The sequence below is a fragment of the Dipodomys ordii genome, unplaced genomic scaffold (assembly GCF_000151885.1).
Source record: "Dipodomys ordii isolate 6190 unplaced genomic scaffold, Dord_2.0 Scaffold34, whole genome shotgun sequence".
In the NCBI taxonomy this organism is placed as follows: Eukaryota; Metazoa; Chordata; class Mammalia; order Rodentia; family Heteromyidae; genus Dipodomys; species Dipodomys ordii.
Window position 1 is genome coordinate 14,627,175 of NW_012267250.1, and position 17,491 is coordinate 14,644,665.

At 40.0% G+C, this 17,491-nt stretch overlaps 1 protein-coding gene across 1 annotated transcript in view; it reads left to right on the forward strand.

Annotated features, from left to right (window-relative positions):
- The window catches only part of Ccar1 (cell division cycle and apoptosis regulator 1), a 62,935-nt gene extending 52,888 nt beyond the window's left edge, over positions 1-10,047 (forward strand). Inside the window, exons 19-25 of the mRNA XM_013017057.1 lie at positions 295-406; positions 2,045-2,127; positions 3,613-3,759; positions 6,900-7,020; positions 7,286-7,471; positions 8,163-8,368; positions 9,699-10,047. Coding sequence (XP_012872511.1) covers positions 295-406; positions 2,045-2,127; positions 3,613-3,759; positions 6,900-7,020; positions 7,286-7,471; positions 8,163-8,368; positions 9,699-9,758 — 915 coding nt within the window. The 3' untranslated portion in view covers positions 9,759-10,047. The remainder of the gene's footprint in view (positions 1-294; positions 407-2,044; positions 2,128-3,612; positions 3,760-6,899; positions 7,021-7,285; positions 7,472-8,162; positions 8,369-9,698) is intronic.
- Positions 10,048-17,491: the final 7,444 nt, after the last annotated feature.

The following is a 17,491-nucleotide window of genomic DNA, read 5'->3' on the forward strand; positions in this document are numbered from 1 at the left end:
GTGTGTGTGTGTGTGTGTGTGTGTGTGTGTGTGTGTGTGTGATGGAGCTTGAACTCTGGGCCTGGGCACTGTCTGCTCTTCAGCTGAAGTCAAGCACTCTACCACTTAAGCCACAGTGCTACTTCCTGTTTTCTGGTGGTTTAGTGGAGATAAGAGTCTCAGGGACTTTCCTGCCTGGACAGGCTTTGAACAACTATCCTCAGATCTCAGCCTCCTGAGTAGCTAGTATTACAGGTGTGAACCACTGGTGCCCAGCTTGTATCTTTCTTAAATTCAGACCATTTTAAATTGTAGAAAGAAGATAAAAGAAAAGATGATTCTAAAGATGATGATGAAACAGAAGAAGATAATAATCAAGATGAATATGACCCAATGGAGGCAGAAGAAGCTGAGGATGAAGAAGATGGTATGTTTCTATTTTAATTCCTTCTTAGGTTTGGGGGGCGGGTGTGGGGCAGGGGGAGTTTCACTGTGTTCTATCCTTTTGTTGAGACAGTCTCACTGTGTAGCCCAGGCCAACCTAAAACTCAGATTTTGCCTCACCTTCTCATCTCCCATGTGCTTGGATTACAGTGCCCCTCTTCTACCCCCTCCCCTCTGGAAACATGGTATTATTATGTGGCCCAAGTTCACCTGAAATTCAAAATTCTTTTTCTACAACACACATATATATCATCTTGACTAACTTGAAAAAACATTTCTTTGGTGATTGTATTATTGAAATGGATGCCTTTTTGCCCAAGCTAGCTTCAAACTCCATGTTCCTGCTGGGGCTGGTTGAACCATGATCCTCAGATCTCAGCCTCCTGAGCTAGGATTATGGGTGTGAGCCACCAATGCCCTGCTCCTTCCTTCCTTTTAAAATGTGGAATGCTTCATTCCATCATCTTTGCACTGAGGCAATGCTAATCTGCTCTGTACTATTCCAGAGTTACTATATGTACTGCTAAAGTGAGCTTTATCAATTCTTCCCCCCCCCCGCCCCCCAGTTGTGGGTCTTGGGCACTGTCTCTGAGCTCTTCAGCACAAGGCTAATGCTCTGCCACTTGAGCTACAGTGCCATGTCCAGTTTTCTGGTGGTTTATTGGAGATAAAGAGTCTCACAGACTTTCCTGCCCATGTTGGCTTTGAACTGTGATCCTCAGATTTCAGCCTCCTGAGTAGCCAGGATTATAGGCATGAGCCACCAGTGCTGGCTATCAATTCTTTTACATTTATACTTTTACTGCTTTGGTGGTCTTGTCCATTTTAGTGTTTATGCCATCTACATATATTTATATCATACTTATCTCTGAGCTTTCTATATTCATTGATCTCCTTAACATCTTCATCTCTAGATATCAAACACTTCAAAATAAACATGTCTAAAACTGAAATCCTATCCACTTTCTCCAAAAATTTTATAAAAGCCAAAAAAAAAATGCTTAGTCTTACTCAGTTCTTTTTATCTATATTTTTAATAATTTTTGTTAGCATATATTAGCTATACCAGGGGGGGTTCATTGTTTCCCCAGTTCATTTGATCACAATTTCATCTTTCTAGTTTCTCAGGATAACACCCAAGAATCATCTTTTTCACTTTTTTATAATACTTTACATTCATTTTATCAAGAAGTCACATCAGCTCTTAATTTCAAAATATTTCCAGAATCTGATGACTCTTCTTAGCTAACACTAGTTCAAGCCACATTATACAGTAGGTTGATTACAGATGTGAGCCACAGGCACCCGGATTACAGTAGACATTTGGTATCCACAAGTATAGTGTTTGTTCTAAGGAGAAGCTGTTGAAGAAAAACTGAGGAAGTTCAGTTTGCATAGAGTTCAATACTGCACTGTAGATCCTTGACTCATTTTTCTCTAATACTACCCAGCTTACACTAAGTATACATGTTGCCTTTTAATCAACTTACAATTTTCACTTTATCATATTAACATATGAACTTTTACTTTGCTTTTTGGGTATCATTTTCATTGTGGAAGTTACATTTTCATGATACTGATATGTATTAATGAATTCTGGCTGCTGTTACTTGTTTTACAGATCGGGATGAAGAGGAAATAAACAAAAGAGATGACAAAAGAGATATCAACAGATATTGCAAGGAGAGACCATCTAAAGATAAGGTAGTTATTGAACATTGTATTCTTTTATTTCTTTTTATTCATTATTTTGTTGTTGTTGTTGTTGGTCGTGGGGCTTGAACTCTGGGCCTAGGTGCTGTCCCTCAGCTCTTCAGCTCTAGGAGAGTGCTCTACCACTTGAGCCAGAGCGCCACTTCCAGCGTTTTCACTTATGTGGTACTAAGGAATTGAACCCAGGACGTCATGCATGTGAGGCAAGCACTCTACCACTGAGCCACCTTCCCAGCCCCTCATTTATTATTTTTATGCCAGTTCTAGGGCTTGTATTTGAAACCCTGGGTACTATCTTTGATCTTTTGTGTTCAAGGCTTCCTGCTTTACCACTTGAGCCACAGCTCCGCTTCCAGCTTTTTGGTGGTTAATTGGAGTAAGAGTCTCATGGATTTTCCTGCCTGGGCTGGCTTTGAACTACAATATCCTTAGATCTCAGCCTCCTAACTAGCTAGGATTACAGGTATGAGCCACCTGCTCCAGATTGTCAAAAAAAATTTTCTTTTTAAGAAAAGTACTACAAAAAGGTGCTGTGGCTTAAGTGGTAGAGCGTTAACCTTGAGCTAAAGAGCTGCGGGACAGCACCCAGGCCCAGAGTTCAAGCTCTATGACTGACCTACTCCCCCCACCCCCCCAAAAAAAAATGTTAAGCTGGGTCCTGGTGGCTTATGACTGTAAATCCTAGCTACTTAGGAGACTGAGATCTAATGAACGCAGTTCAAAGCCAGCCTGCACAGGAAAGTCCTTGAGATTCTTATCTCAAATTAACCACCAGAACACCGGAAGTGGCACTGTGGTTCAAGTGGTAGAACAATGGCCTTGAGCTGAAGAGCTCAAGGACAGAGCCCAGGCCCAGAATTCAAGCCCCATGACTACTACCAACAAAAAAAAACAACAAAATGCAATAAATGTGTGCCAACAGCTCATGCCAATAAACCTAGTTATTCAGGAGATTAAAATCTGAGGATTGATGTTCATATCCAGCTAGGCAGAAAAGTCAAGTCTAAGTCACTCATCTCCATTTAACCAGCAAAAAGCAGAGCTAAAGATGTGATTCAAGTCATAGAGTACCATAGAGAGCTTGAGGGCCTGAGTTCAAGACTCGGGGCAGGCACCATTAAAAATAAAAGGTTAAATTTAGTGCTATTATATGGACATAGTCTCACTTTTGTGTGTGTGTATGTGTGTGTGTGTCTGTCTGTTGGTTGGGGTTTTGAACTCTGGGCTGGGCGCTATCCTTGAGCTCTTCAGCTCAAGGCAAGTTTGAGTCACAGCACCACTTCTGGTTTTCTGGTGGTTAATTGGAGGTAAGAGTCTCAGGAACTTTCCTGCCCAGACTGGCTTTGAACCACAATCCTCAGATCTCACTCTCCTGAGTAGCTAGGATTACAGGCATGAGCCACTGGCACCTGGCTAGTCTCATATATTTTTATAGTAATAAATGATGCAATATATCATCTTTTGCATTTTCTATAGGAAAAAGAAAAGACTCAGATGGTCACAATTAACAGGGATCTATTAATGGCCTTTGTTTACTTTGATCAAAGCCATTGTGGTTACCTTCTTGAAAAGGATTTAGAAGAAATACTATATACTCTTGGACTACATCTTTCTCGAGCTCAGGTAATGTATCCTATGAGTTTAAAATGAAATCCTTTTTTGGCAAGTTTTCTTTTTTCCCCTCCTTACACACTTTTGGAGAATATAACCTAGGGACTCATTCCTGCTACACAAGTGCTATGCCACTGAGAAACACCAGTGGCCTTAGTCAGTAAATTTTTTTCTTCCCTGCAATACTGAGGCTTAAACTCAGGGCCTCATGTTCTCTTTCACTCATGCCTAAAATTTTACTTGAGCCAGATTTTGTAGTCCAAATCCCAGTAACTCTTAAGAATTTGCTATCCAAAAGAAGAATATATCATCGTATAGATTGTTTTTCTTTTTCTATTTTGGTCATGGGGCTTGAACTCTGGGCCTGGGCTCTGTCCCTGAGCTTCTTTTGCACAAGGCTACCATTCTACCATTTGAGCCACAGTGCCACTTCTGGCTTTTTCTGTTTATGTGGTACTCAGGAATGGCTTCATGCAGGCTAGACAAGCACTCTACCACTAAGCCATACTCCCAGACCTTTTTTTTTTGCCGGTCATGGGGCCTGAACTCTGGGTCTGGGCGCTGTCCCTCAGCTCTTAAGCTCAAGGCTAGTGCTCTACCACTGGAGCCACAGCGCCACTTCCGGCTTTTTCTATATATGTGGTGCTGAGGAATCTAACCCAGGACCGCATGCTTGCAAGGCATGCACTCTACGCTCTACTGCTGAGCTACCTTCCCAGCCCCTTTTTTTTTTTTTAAGGCCTTTAGCTCTCTTTTTGTCAGGCTCTCCTTAGACTAGAGTTTTATTTTGTTTTGAAGGGAAGAAGGGGACCTGCAATATAACTATAATTTATGCTAGTGTGAAACTCGTGGTCTTCCTGTTTCAACTTTCTGAGTACTGGGATTAGATAAATGTACCACCAGGGCTGGGAAGGTGGCTCAGTGGTAGAGCGCTTGCCTTGCATGCCTGAGGCCCTGGGTTCGATTCCCCAGCACCACATAAGCAAAAAGAAAAAAAGCTGGAAGTGGCACTGTGGCTCAAGAGGTAGAGCGCTAGCCTTGAGCAAAATAGCTGAGGGGACAGCGCCCAGGCCCAGAGTTCAGGCCCCACGACCGGACCCAAAAAAAGAAAAAGAAAATGTACCACCAAATGCTGTATACCTGCATCTTTTATAGTTTTTTTCAAGTCTGGCCCTCTACTTTTTTATATATATTTATTTATTTATTTTAATTTTATTTTTTTTAGTCTTTTTGGCCAGTCCTGGGGCTTGAATTCAGGGCCTGGGCACTGTCCCTGGGCTTCTTTTGCTCAAGGTTAGTGCTCTACCACTTTGAGCCACAGTGCTACTTCCAGCTTTTTCTGTTTATGTGGTACTGAGGAATCGAACCCAGGCCTTCATACATGCTAGGTAAGCACACTAAGCCACATTCCCAGCCCTTTTTTTCTTTAGTTATTATTAAGTAGTTGTACAAAGGGTTTATAAGTTGTAAGTACAGTTCTTTCCCCCTCCCATTCCTACCTTCAAGTTATATACTTTTTTATTTTTTTATATTTTATGAAAATAGGAAGTGGCCCTGTAGCGCAAGTGATAGAACGCTAGCCTTGAGCTGAAGAGCTGAGGGACAGTGCTCAGGCCCAGAGTTCAAGCCCCACGACCACCAAAAAAAAACCAAGAAAGAAAGAAAGAAAAGAAAATCTGTATATTTTATGAAAATAGGTCATTCTTTATAGTTGCATAGTATTTTATTATAGCTATAACATAATTAATTTACTCCCATCTGCTGGTAATTCTTATTTTGTGAAATTATAAACCGTACTGTAATCAACATCCTTCTACTTTTTTTGTTTGTTTTTTTGGTCGCTTATGGGGCTTGAACTCTGGGCTTGGGCGCTGTCCCTGCACTCTTCAGCTCAAGGTGAGCACTCTACCGCTTGAGCCACAGCACCACTTCCAGTTTTCTAGTTGATTTATTGGAGATAAGAGTCTCTTGGACTTTCCTGCCTGGGCTGGCTTTGAACCATGATCCTCAGATCTCAGCCTCCTGATTATTAGGATTACATGTGTGAGCCACCGGCTCACCACTTCTACATTTTTTTGTATGTTGGTATTTTTGTCAATATGAGGCTCTTTTATTTATTTTTTCTTTTCTGTCGGTCATGGGGCCTCAACTCTGGGCCTGGGCACTGTCCCTGAGCATTTCATCTCAAGGCTAGCAGTCTACCACTTGAGCCAACACGCAACTTCCAGCTTTTTCTGTTTATGTGGTGCTGAGGAATCGAACCCAGGGCCTGAGGAATCGAACCCAGGGCCTCATGCACTCAAGGCAAGCACTCTACCCAGGAGCCACCTTCCCAGCCCCAGTGTGATACTTTTTAACAACTAAATGTTTTTTGTTTTTGTTTTTGTTTTGTCGGCCGTGGGGCTTGAACTCTGGGCCTAGGCGCTGTCCCTCAGCTCTTCAGCTCAAGGCAAGCGCTCTACCACTTGAACTACAGCGCCACTTCCGGTTTTCTGGTGGTTTTATTGGAGATAGGAGTCTCACTGTCTCTCCTGCCCGGGCTGGCTTTGAACTGCGATCCTCAGATCTCAGCCTCCTGAGTAGCTAGGATTACAGGCGTGAGCCACCAGCGCCCGGCCAACTAAATGTTTTTTGAAAGAATAAACTTGGGTCTCCAATTATAAAGAAAATACTAAAAATCTTAATTTCCCTAATTAGTTATCCAAGAAATTACTATCCAAGGAAACAGTTTCTATAGACATTAATCGTTTGTAAAAATCAAAACACAGTTGTTGTAGGAGAAGCAAAGGTTGTGTTTTCAGGCTGAAAATGTCACAGCCTGGAGAACATTTATCTGGGTTTTTTTTTTTTTTTCCATCCTGGAGCTTGAACTCTGGGCCTGGCACTGCCCTTCAGCTCTTCAGCTCAAGGCTAGTACTCTACCAGTACTAGAGTACTAGCCATAGTGCCACTTCTGGCTCTTACTGTGTATGTGGTGCTGAGGAATCGAACCCAGGGGCTCATGCATGTGAGGCAGACACTCTACCACTGAGCCACCTTCCCGGCCCCCAGAACATTTATCTACTATGCTAAGTTTCCCAGGTTCACTCCCCAGTTCTACCACAAAAAAGTACATCCTATTAATTTCTTCTTAACTTGTTTATATATAATAGGTAAAGAAGCTTCTTAATAAAGTAGTCCTCCGTGAATCGTGCTTTTATCGGAAATTAACTGATACCTCAAAAGATGAAGAAAACCATGAAGAGTCTGAATCACTGCAAGAGGATATGCTAGGTTTGAGTACATTAACATTCTTTTGCTTTTACTTTGCTCTGCCTTGTTCTTTGAGAGAGAGGTTTCACTGTGTTGCCAGGTTATCCTTGATCTTTAGATCTTTGCGCCTCAACCTCCCAGGTGTCTTCTTTTAAATATATTTCCAATAAATAAATATATTTATTAATATGTAACAAACAAAATACAATAATTGAAAGTATGTTCTATTAAATTTATTATCCCTACTTAATACCCATACTAAGATACAGTATCTTTCATATTATAGGAAATAGGTTGTTACTTCCAACACCAACAGTTAAACAGGAACTTAAGGATGTAGAGGAAAATGTAGGACTCATTGTGTACAATGGTGCAATGGTTGATGTAGGAAGCCTCTTGCAAAAATTGGAGAAGAGTGAAAAAGTAAGAGCTGAAGTAGAACAGAAGCTACAGCTACTAGAAGAAAAAACAGGTGAGAGACAGCATTGTTCTTATTAATACTTTTCAAACCGTTTTGAGATATTTCATGCATACATTTCTATTATCTAGGCTTGACACTTACCTTGTAGCCTTTGTTTTTTTTTGGTTGGTCCTGGGGTTTGAACTCTGGTCCTGGGCGCTGTCCCTTGAGCCACAGCACCACTTCTGGTTTTCTGGTGGTTTATAAGAATCTCTCGGAGTTTCCTGCCCACACTGGCTTTGAACTGCAATCCTCAGATCTCAGCCTCCTGGGTAGCTAGAATTACAGGCATGAGCCACCAGCGCCTGGCTCCTTGTAGCCTTTTGTATTACAGTTTGTAAAAATTACTTATTTAAGAATCTTAACTATTTGTGTACAGTCTCAAGTATATTTTAGCTTTTTTTTTTTTTTTTTTGGTCAGTCGTGGGGCTTGAGCTCTGGGCTTGGGCACTGTCCCTGTGCTCTTCAGCTCAAGGCAAGCGCTCTACAGCTTGAGCCACAGCACCACTTTCGGTTTTCTGGTGGTTTATTGGAGATAAGAGTCTCATGGACCTGGCCTGGCTGGCTTTGAACTGCCATCCTCAAATCTCAGCCTCTTAAGTAGCTAGGATTACAGGTGTGAGCCACTGTCTCAGAGGTTTAATATTTTTAATTTCAGCCTTATATTGGAAATTTAGAGGTTAAAATGATTTTTTTTTAACAGATGAAGATGAAAAAACCATATTAAATTTGGAGATTTCTAACAAAAGCCTCTCTGGTGAACTCAAAGAAGTTAAAAAGGACCTTAGTCAATTACAAGAAAATTTAAAGGTTTCAGAAAACATGAATTTGCAATTTGAAAACCAGCTGAGCAAGACAATCAGAAACCTGTCCACAGTAATGGATGAAATACATACTGTTCTCAAGAAGGTTAGAAATTTTGTACTTTGAACATTTTTGTGTTTTTTTTTTTTTTTTCCAGTCATGGAGCTTGAACCCTGGGCCTAAGTACTATCCCTGAGCTCTCCTTGCTCAGGGCTACCGCTCTACCACTTTGACCCATAGATCCATTTCTGGTTTTCTGGTGATTAATTGGAGATAACTTTCTTGCCCCAGCTGGCTTCAAACCAGAAACCTCAGATCTCAGCTTTCTGAATAGCTAGGATTACAGGCGTGAGCCACCAGCACTCTCCTTATTTTTGTCCATTTTAAAAATTGATTTCCTAATTTGGGGCAGGGAAGGGAAAAACAAATTGTTTAAATAGGGATACAGGTGGACCCATTGCAACAATGAGATGTACAAGATGTTATGTTGAAAAAAGTACTCCAGGGCTCCAAATTTGATCTTCATTAATGTACACCCAAAATTGATCAGTATCATCCACAATGTAAAAAAATAAATGCAGGGGGCGGGGAGGGGGGTGGATGGGAAGGGATGGTAAGGGGAAACAAAGGAGGAGGCAACAATGCTTGATAAGAAATGTGCTTATTACCTTGCTCATGTAATTGTAGCCCCTCTGTATGGTATTTTCACAATAAAAAACGAAAATAAAAAATTGATTTCCTATATTTTTAATGTATTTTAATATTACTATGCTCTTGTAGTTTTTCCTAGAAGCAAATAATGATAATGACCGCATTCCATCTTTCATGAAACTTATAAAAAGTAATTCCCAAAAGATTATGTTCCCTAAAACTTAGGTACCATTCTGCATAATTTATATGTGTCTCTTTTTTTTTTTTTTGGTGGTCTTGGGCCTTGAACTCTGGGCCTAAGCGCTGTCCCCCTCAGCTCTTCAGCTCAAGGCTAGCGCTCTACCACTTGAGCTACAGTGCCACTTCCAGTTTTCTGGTGGTTTATTGGAGATAAGAGTTTCATGGACTTTCCTGCCCAGGCTGGCTTTGAACCGAGATCCTCAGATCTCAGCCTCCTGAATAGCTAGGATTACAGGCGTGAGCCACCGGCACCCATATGTGTCTCTTAAAGCCGACTTTGGGTTGGCGTTGCTGTAGTTCAGTCAGTGGAAGAATTAAGAATGTGTGTAAGCACGTACTTGTAATGGATTATTCCTGGATTAAATGCCCAGAATGACAAATGAAATAGTTTTAAACATAGCATTGAGGAAATTTTTGGCACCAAACTATTAAAATTAATTCATTAATATTTATCAATAAAAACATTTTGTAACAATACCATTATAAGATGGCTTCAATTCAATTAAGAGAATCTAATGTACTTTTTCTTTATCCTGTTTTGCAGGATAACATAAAGAATGAAGACAAAGATCAAAAATCCAAGGAGAATGGTGCAAGTGTATGATAATATTTGTGTTGTGATGTGGAATGTTGTTAAATAATGTACATATAAAATCATGATACAAGAATGTTTGAAGGTGATGCATGTTTGATTTTAGTAGTATAAATATGTTAGTTCAAATGATGTATAAAGTTTTATGAATGTGAGTCTGCTTTTGAAAATTGCTTGTAATTTCTAGCATTCAAATTATTAAACACTCCTTGAGTGTAATAATTTTGCATTGCAAAATGTTTTAGGATGAACTTTGTTATGGTTTTAAGCTCAATAAAGTTCATCAATTTAATTGACAGTATTTAATTACCAAATGCCTTTTATTGAAATGTCTGGAATATTTTATTTATAGAATTATTGTTATTAGCATTTTGTTTTGTTTTAATTTTTGTGCTGGTCTTGTGGCTTGCTTGACCTCAGGGCCTGGGTACTGTTGTTGAACTTTTTATTTTTTTTCCTCAAGGCTAGTGTTCTACCACTGGAGCCACAGCTCCATTGTCAGCTTTTTGCTGGTTACTATCCTGCCTGAGCTGGCTTCAAACATCAGATCTCAACCTCCTAAATAGGTAGCTAGGGTTACAGGTATGAGCAACACATGCCTGGCTGTTACTAGTTTTTTAATATTTAAAATTTTCAGCACAAATCATAAAATAGCATACTACTTAATTTCTTCAAGTTTTTCAACCAGAAATATTTTTATTCTCCACCCGAAAAATATCTCCTTGTTAGTTTATAAAGCACTTATTAAAAATCAGTCCATATGAAAGGTGATAGTATATTAAACACTTAGAAAACAATATACAACTAGTGTGATTATATTTGTTGGGGCGTATATAAAATCAATAGCCTAATGGTAATAGTACTGCATTCAACTAATTGTTCAAACTTCCTAGAGTAGAACAATTTGCTTTTAATTTAAAAGGATTTTTTTTTCAAGAAACTGTTACATCAAATGTACAGTTCAGGGGCTGGGAAGGTGGCTCAGTGGTAGAGTGCTTGCCTTGCATGCCTAAGGCCCTGGGTTCGATTCCTCAGCACCACATAAGCAAAAAGAATAAAAGCCTGAAGTGGCGCTGTGGCTGGAAAAAAGAAAAAAGTACAGTTCAGTAACAAGCCAGTAGAGGTCAGTATGCTGCCTTAAGTCCTCAATTATTATTATTATTTTACTTTTTTAATCTTCCTTCAGAATTTCAGTAGATGTTGAGTTTAAAAGAAAGGAAATGCCTTGTTAGTGGTTTTCACCAGCAGATGAAGTTACCTTTCAGAGTATATTTAGCAATGACTATAGATAGAAATGCTATTAGGTATACTATTATGTAAGAGCTGCTGACATAATTGGTAAAAGCTAAGGATGGTCCTAACACCCTAAGCTATATAAAACACATACCTCTACCAGGAATTTTTCAGCCCTAAATGCCAGTTTGAGAAACCCTATTATAATGAAACATAGGGTTAAATGATACTTGGTTTTCAAGTTTTACTCATGAAAACTTAGTAAGTCTAGTGGATGATTAAATGTTTTGTATTTTTAAAGTTCTTAGTGGATATTTTGCTTTTCCTAAAAATATATGCTATATTAGAGTATATCTTGTTTTGTTTTACTTTATTTTATTTTGATAGAGTAATGGCCAAGTATTCCAAATAGGTGAAATATGAGAATATATAGCTCCCTGTTACACGTGACTTAATAGGATCAACATTGCTAAAGATAGGATTAAAATACCTCAAATATTTGCAGACCACTTTTGTGTTAAACTGGTGTTTCAGTTTGTAGGGATTGTTTAACCTCTCTTAAAACCAGATTGCTGATTGATAATTATATTGCTATTGTGTAAATGTTTCTCTATCTTTTATGTAAAATGAAATATTAAAGTGATTTTGAAAGTTTTCTGAACAGAAAATATTGAAGATAAACTTTTGTTTACTTTTTGGGCCAGTCCCTGAGCTTCATCTCAGGCCTGCCTGGGTGCTGTCCCTAAGCTTTTGTGCTCAAGGCTAGCACTCTACTGCTTAAGCTATAGCTCCACTTCTGACACTTTGGTGGTTAATTAGAGATAAGAATCCCATGGACTCCAGGTTCACACCTATACTCCTAGCTGCTCGGGAGGCTGAGATCTAAGCATCGCTGTTCAGAGCAAGCCCAGGGAGGAAAGTCCGTGAGACTTATCTCCAATAAACTACTAGAAAACCAGAAGTGGCACTGTGGCTCAAGTGGTAGAGCACTCTCCTTGAGCTGAAGAGCACAAGGAGAGCACCCAAGCCCAAGTTCAAGCCCCATGATCGACCAAAAGAAAAAAAAAAATCCCACGGGCTTTACTGCCCCAGCTGGCTTGAAATTGCAGTCTTCAGATTTCAGCCTCTTGATTACAGGAGTAAGCCACTAGCACCTAGTACTAGAGATGAACTTTTAACTAAAAGAAAGTAGTGAAGCCTAGTGCCCGTGGCTCACATCTGTAATCCTAGCTACTCAGGAGGCTGAGATCTGAGGATTGTGGTTCAAAGCCAGCCTGGGCAGGAAAGTCCATGAGATTCTTATCTCCAATTAACCACCAGAAAATGGGAACTGGCGCTGTGGCTCAAGTGGTAGAACGCTAGCCTTGAGCTGAAGAGCTGAGGGACAGCGCCCAGGCCCAGAGTTCAAGGCTACAGCTGACCCCCCAAAAAAAAAATTAGTGAAGGGCACTCATAGCTTAAAACTGTAGTCCTAAGCTATTAGGATGCTGAAATAGGGAGGATCTGTGTTCAAGGCCAGGGCAGGCAGAAAAATTCATAAGACCCCCTTCTCAACTGAGAAATAGGCCCAGTGGCAGATGCCTGTTATCCTAGGTACAATAGGAAGTCTAAAATTGGCAGATCACAGCCCAGGCTTACAATCAAGCAGGAAATGAGGACCTATCTCAAAAATAACCACCACAGAAAAAGTATAGGGCCATGGCTCAGCCATAAGAGCAAGCACTTGCCTAGCACAAGGTCCTGAGTTCAAATCCCAAACCACCACCGATAATAATAAGAACAAAGCTCCTTTAAGAAAGAGTATCTTCTAGCTGGGCACTTGCCTATAATCCTAGCTACTCAGAAGACTGAGATACAAGGAATATGGTTCAAAGCCATTCCAGGTAGTAAAGAGAGAGAGAGAGAGAGTGTGTGTGTGTGTGTGTGTGTGTGTGTGTATGCAAAGCCATTCCAGGTAGGAGCGAGAGAGTGTGTGTGTGTGTGTGTGTGTGTGTCCTGGGGCTTGAATTTAGGGCCTGGGCACTATCCCTGAGCTGCTTTTTACTCAAGGATAGCACTACACCACCTGAGCCACAGTGCCACTTCTGGCTTTTTCTGTTGATGTGGTACTAAGGAATGGAACCCAGGGCTTCATGCATGCTAGGCAAGCACTCTACCACTAAGCAACATTCTCAGCTCTGTGTGTGAAACTCTTATCTCCAGCTAACCACAGAAAAACTGGATGTAAGCTGTGGGTCAAAGTGGTAGAGTGCTAGCTTTGAACAAAAAAACTCAGGGAGAGTTCTCAGGCCCTGAGTTCAAGCCCCATGACCTACCAAAAAAAAACCTTGGATGTGTATCATTGGTAGAAGCTTGCCTAAGCTTATGTAAAGTCCTGAATTCCTTGTCCAGATCTGCAGAAAGAAAGGCTTATTTTCACCTCTGATCATGTTACGTTAGAATAAAGTTGGGATAATAGAGGGAGGAAATAATATTGTTGTTTTTGATTAAATAATTTCATAGAAGAAGAAACGATGAATTAACTATTTTAGTGCTGGGGATTAAAACTAGGGCTTTATTGCTCCACTACTGACTGAGCTACATCCTCAGCCCTGGTTCTGGGAACAAGTGCACACTTTATGCATAGGTGGACAAGTGTTCCACCACTGAGTTACATTCCTAGCTCCAAATTGTTTCTGTGAAGGAGCAAAAATAGTGAGTTATTGAGAATATTTCAGGTAATACATTATCCAATAATTTATTGGCTAAATTAGGAGCCTTTTGAGAGAAAAGGTACCAATAATAATAATAATATAGACATAAACCAAGAATAGACAAAGGCAAACTGGAATATATGGTTTTAGTGTTTTTTTTTTTTTTTTTTTGGTCAGTTCTAGGGCTTGAACTCTGGGCCTGGGCGCTGTCCCTCAGCTCTTCAGCTCAAGGCGAGCACTCTGCCGCTTGAGCTACAGTGCCACTTCCGGTTTTCTGCTGGTTTATTGGAGATAAGAGACGCATGGACTTTCCTGCCTAGGCTGGCTTTGACCTGTGATCCTCAGATCTCAGCCTCCTGAGTAGCTAGGATTACAGCCGAGTCACCGGCACCCAGCTGCATTTATTTATTTTTAAATTTTTTTATTGTGAAAATACTGTACAGAGGGGATACAATTACATGGGTAAAGTAATGAGTGCATTTCTCATCAAGCACTGTTGCCTCCTTTGTTTCTTCTTCTCATCCCTTCTCAACTCCCCCCCTTCTCCCCTTCTCCCACTCCCCCCCCCTCCCCGCATTTACTTTTTTACATTGTGGATGATACTGATCAATTTTGGGTGTTCACTAGTTGAAAACAAGCTTTAGGTTTGTACATTAATGAAGACCAAATTTGGAGCCCTGGAGTACTTTTGACAAAAATATCATGTATTTTTAAGTTTCCTGTGTGTCAAAGGGATATTTGATAAGAGCACTGCTTAACTTACTGAATCTTCTTTTTATTCATCCTTGTTAAAGGTAGAGTCTGAATATATTCATACCTTTGGAAAGCATACTAGTTTCCAAACTAGTAGGCATCTGAATCACATCGAAGCCTTGTTAAAACAGATTGCTGTGGCCTCCTAGCCCCAGACTTTGGTTCAGGTTAGAGCCTAAGAATTGCATTTCTAACACATTTGGAGAAGCTCCAAACTAAGGTATGTTACAGGCATGAGTCACCAGTGTCCAGCTTAATGTTTTGTTCATGTATACTCACCTAACTAAAAGTTGAATAAAATCAAATCCAGTGTTAAGTGCATTTGGAATAAAATAAACCCAACAATTCTAAAGTTAAACCTTCAATTCCACAGTTTATTCCCATTTTAAAGCTTTGTCGTGTTAACTTAGTTACTTGGGCCCTCCATACCTCCATAAGTCTGCAGATAAAGATCACCTTAGTATTCTGAGGCTCAAAACCAGCCCAGGCAGGAAAATCTGTAAGACACTTATCTCCAGTAAACCACTAGAAAACCGGAAGTGGCACTGTAGCTCAAGTGGTAGAGCGCTAGCCTTGAGCTGAAGAGCTGAGAGACAGCACCCAGACCCAGAGTTCAAGCCCCATGACCGACGAAAACAAAAAAAAAATCTGTTCCTTTTTTCTTTTCTTTTTTTTTTTGTTGGGCCTGGGCACTGACCCTGAGCTTTTTCTGCTCAAAGTTAGCACTCTACCACTTTGAGCCCAGAGCCAGTTCTGGCTTTCTGGTGGGTAAAAAGTGGTGTCATGGACTTTATTGCCTGGGCTGGCTTCCTACTGTTATCCTCAGATCTCAGCCTCCTGAGTAGCTAAGTTACAAAAGTGAGCTACCAGCGCATCTGTTCATTTTGAAGGTATTTAAACTTAACAGCTATTTGGGGTGGAGGAGTTCATGTGTGGTTCAGTGGTTGAATAAGCAGCATGTGCTTTACTTAGCTGTGTTAACTCTGGATTCCATCTCTATTACCAAAAAAGTCTATAAATTTTTGGAATTACTTTTTTGTATTGTGCTCTTGACATTGGTCCATTTCACCAGCCTTAGAGTCCTTCATGCCCTAAAGGGAGTATCAAAGAATGTCATATAATCACTTAAGTTTTTTCACCTTTATTGCATTAGCACTACAGTTTCATTACCATAAAGAGGGTGAATGTTTATATGAGTTTGTCCTAATTTATAAATTTAGAAACCTGATTTAACACTTTTTTTTTTTAATATTCTTTTGGGGGCTGGGAAGGTGGCTCAGTGGTAGAGTGCTTGCCTTGAATGCATGAGGCCCTTGGTTTGATTCTTCAGCACCACATAAGCAGAAAAAGTCAGAAGTGGGACTGATGTTCAAGTGGTAGAGCTCTAGTCTACAGCTGAAAAGCTGAGGGAGAGCGCCCAGGTCCAGAGTTCAGGCCCCACGACCAACAAAAAAAAGAAAAGAAAAATGTTCTTTTGAGTTCCAAAATCTGATGCAAATTTTGTCTTTGGCTACTGTTTTGGTTCTAACCATAGTAAACTGATACCTTAGTGTTGCTGGCAAATGAAAATATAAAAGCACAGAGAATAATTTTAAATGTGATATGTTAAAGGCCATTTATTTTTAGCTTTAAGTAGTTGTAAGAGGGGTTTCAGTTCAACATGTCAGTTTATGACAGGGCTTAAAGTATGGCTTAAGTAGTGTGCCTATCAAATGTGAGGCCCAGAATTCAAACCCCAGAATTGACAAAGGAAAGGAAGTGGAAGGGACAAAAAGGAAAAAAATCCCAAGTTTTATTAAAACCCAAACTTTATTAAACTTTATTAAAACACTGACCTTGGAGTTAAAAATGTTAAAATATCTTAATCTACAGAGACCAAGGGACAGGGTATCTACTGGAAGTGCTTCCCTCAGATAGATAAGGCCCTGCTGTTAGCTCCCCAGTACCTCAAAACAGACTAAATAGGACAAATTTGAAACTGTGAATCATGATCATTTAAAATTTTCCACCTCAAGATTAATCAGAAGCAAATCAGTCTTCAATAACAAATTCTTTAGAAGATTATGTTAGAGTTTGAAATTTTGATACAGCAGGGGAAACTGTCATATTCTCTATTCTAAAAATGAGAAAATGTAGCCCCTAAAAAATGTTTGCTTTCTTCATAGTCCCCAGGTAAATGGTAAAAGACTCAATATGTTGGGGCTGGGAAGGTGGCTCAGTGGTAGAGTGCTTGCCTCGCATGCATGAGGCTCTGGGTTTTATTCCTCAGTACCACATAAACAGAAAAAGCCAGAAGTGGTGCTGTGGCTCAAGTGGTAGAGCACTTGCCTTGAGCTAAAGAGCTGAAGGACAGTGCCCAGGCCCAGAGTTCAAGCCCCACTACTGACCAAAAAAAAAAGATTCAATATTTCACATCATCTGGCCTCAGTAAAGCTCCAAATTTGTTTTGTAGTTGAACCTTGCTTTCCATTCTTTTTATAATGTTGGCTTTCTAGTTGTACCTTGCTGGTTATCTCTGGCCTACCCTTTTTATTTTCTTTTAGGCAGGGAAAACCAAATCTATTTCCAACATGTAAAATTAATATTTAATGGTCATTCATTTTCTTTCTTAGACTCAGGCTCTGGCTATACAAAGACCATGTACTGTATTCTGGCTATAACATAAATGTTTAATTAATGGAAAATCTACTTTGAACTATTTTTCCATAAAGCAAAAAGAACTTTAGCCTTTGTCTATACTTAAGCCATTTTCCAAAGCCATCTGTTATTTATCCCAGTGAGGTGTTTTTTAGAAGAGAAAGTTATACAAACTCTGGATGTATTCATCTTGCCTAGCTATTGAAATGTTTCTAGAAGCCAGGCACCAGTGGCTCATGCCTAATCCTAGCTACTCAACAGGCTTTGAACCCAAAGCCTGTTGAGCAGACCTATCTGCAAGCCTCTTCCCAATTATCCAGCAGAAAGCCTAATGGAGCTGTGGTTCAAGTTGTAAAATGCCAGAGAACTGAGGCTCTGAGCTCTAGCACAAAGAGAAAACAAAAATATTTCTTTGCTTTTCTTTTTTTT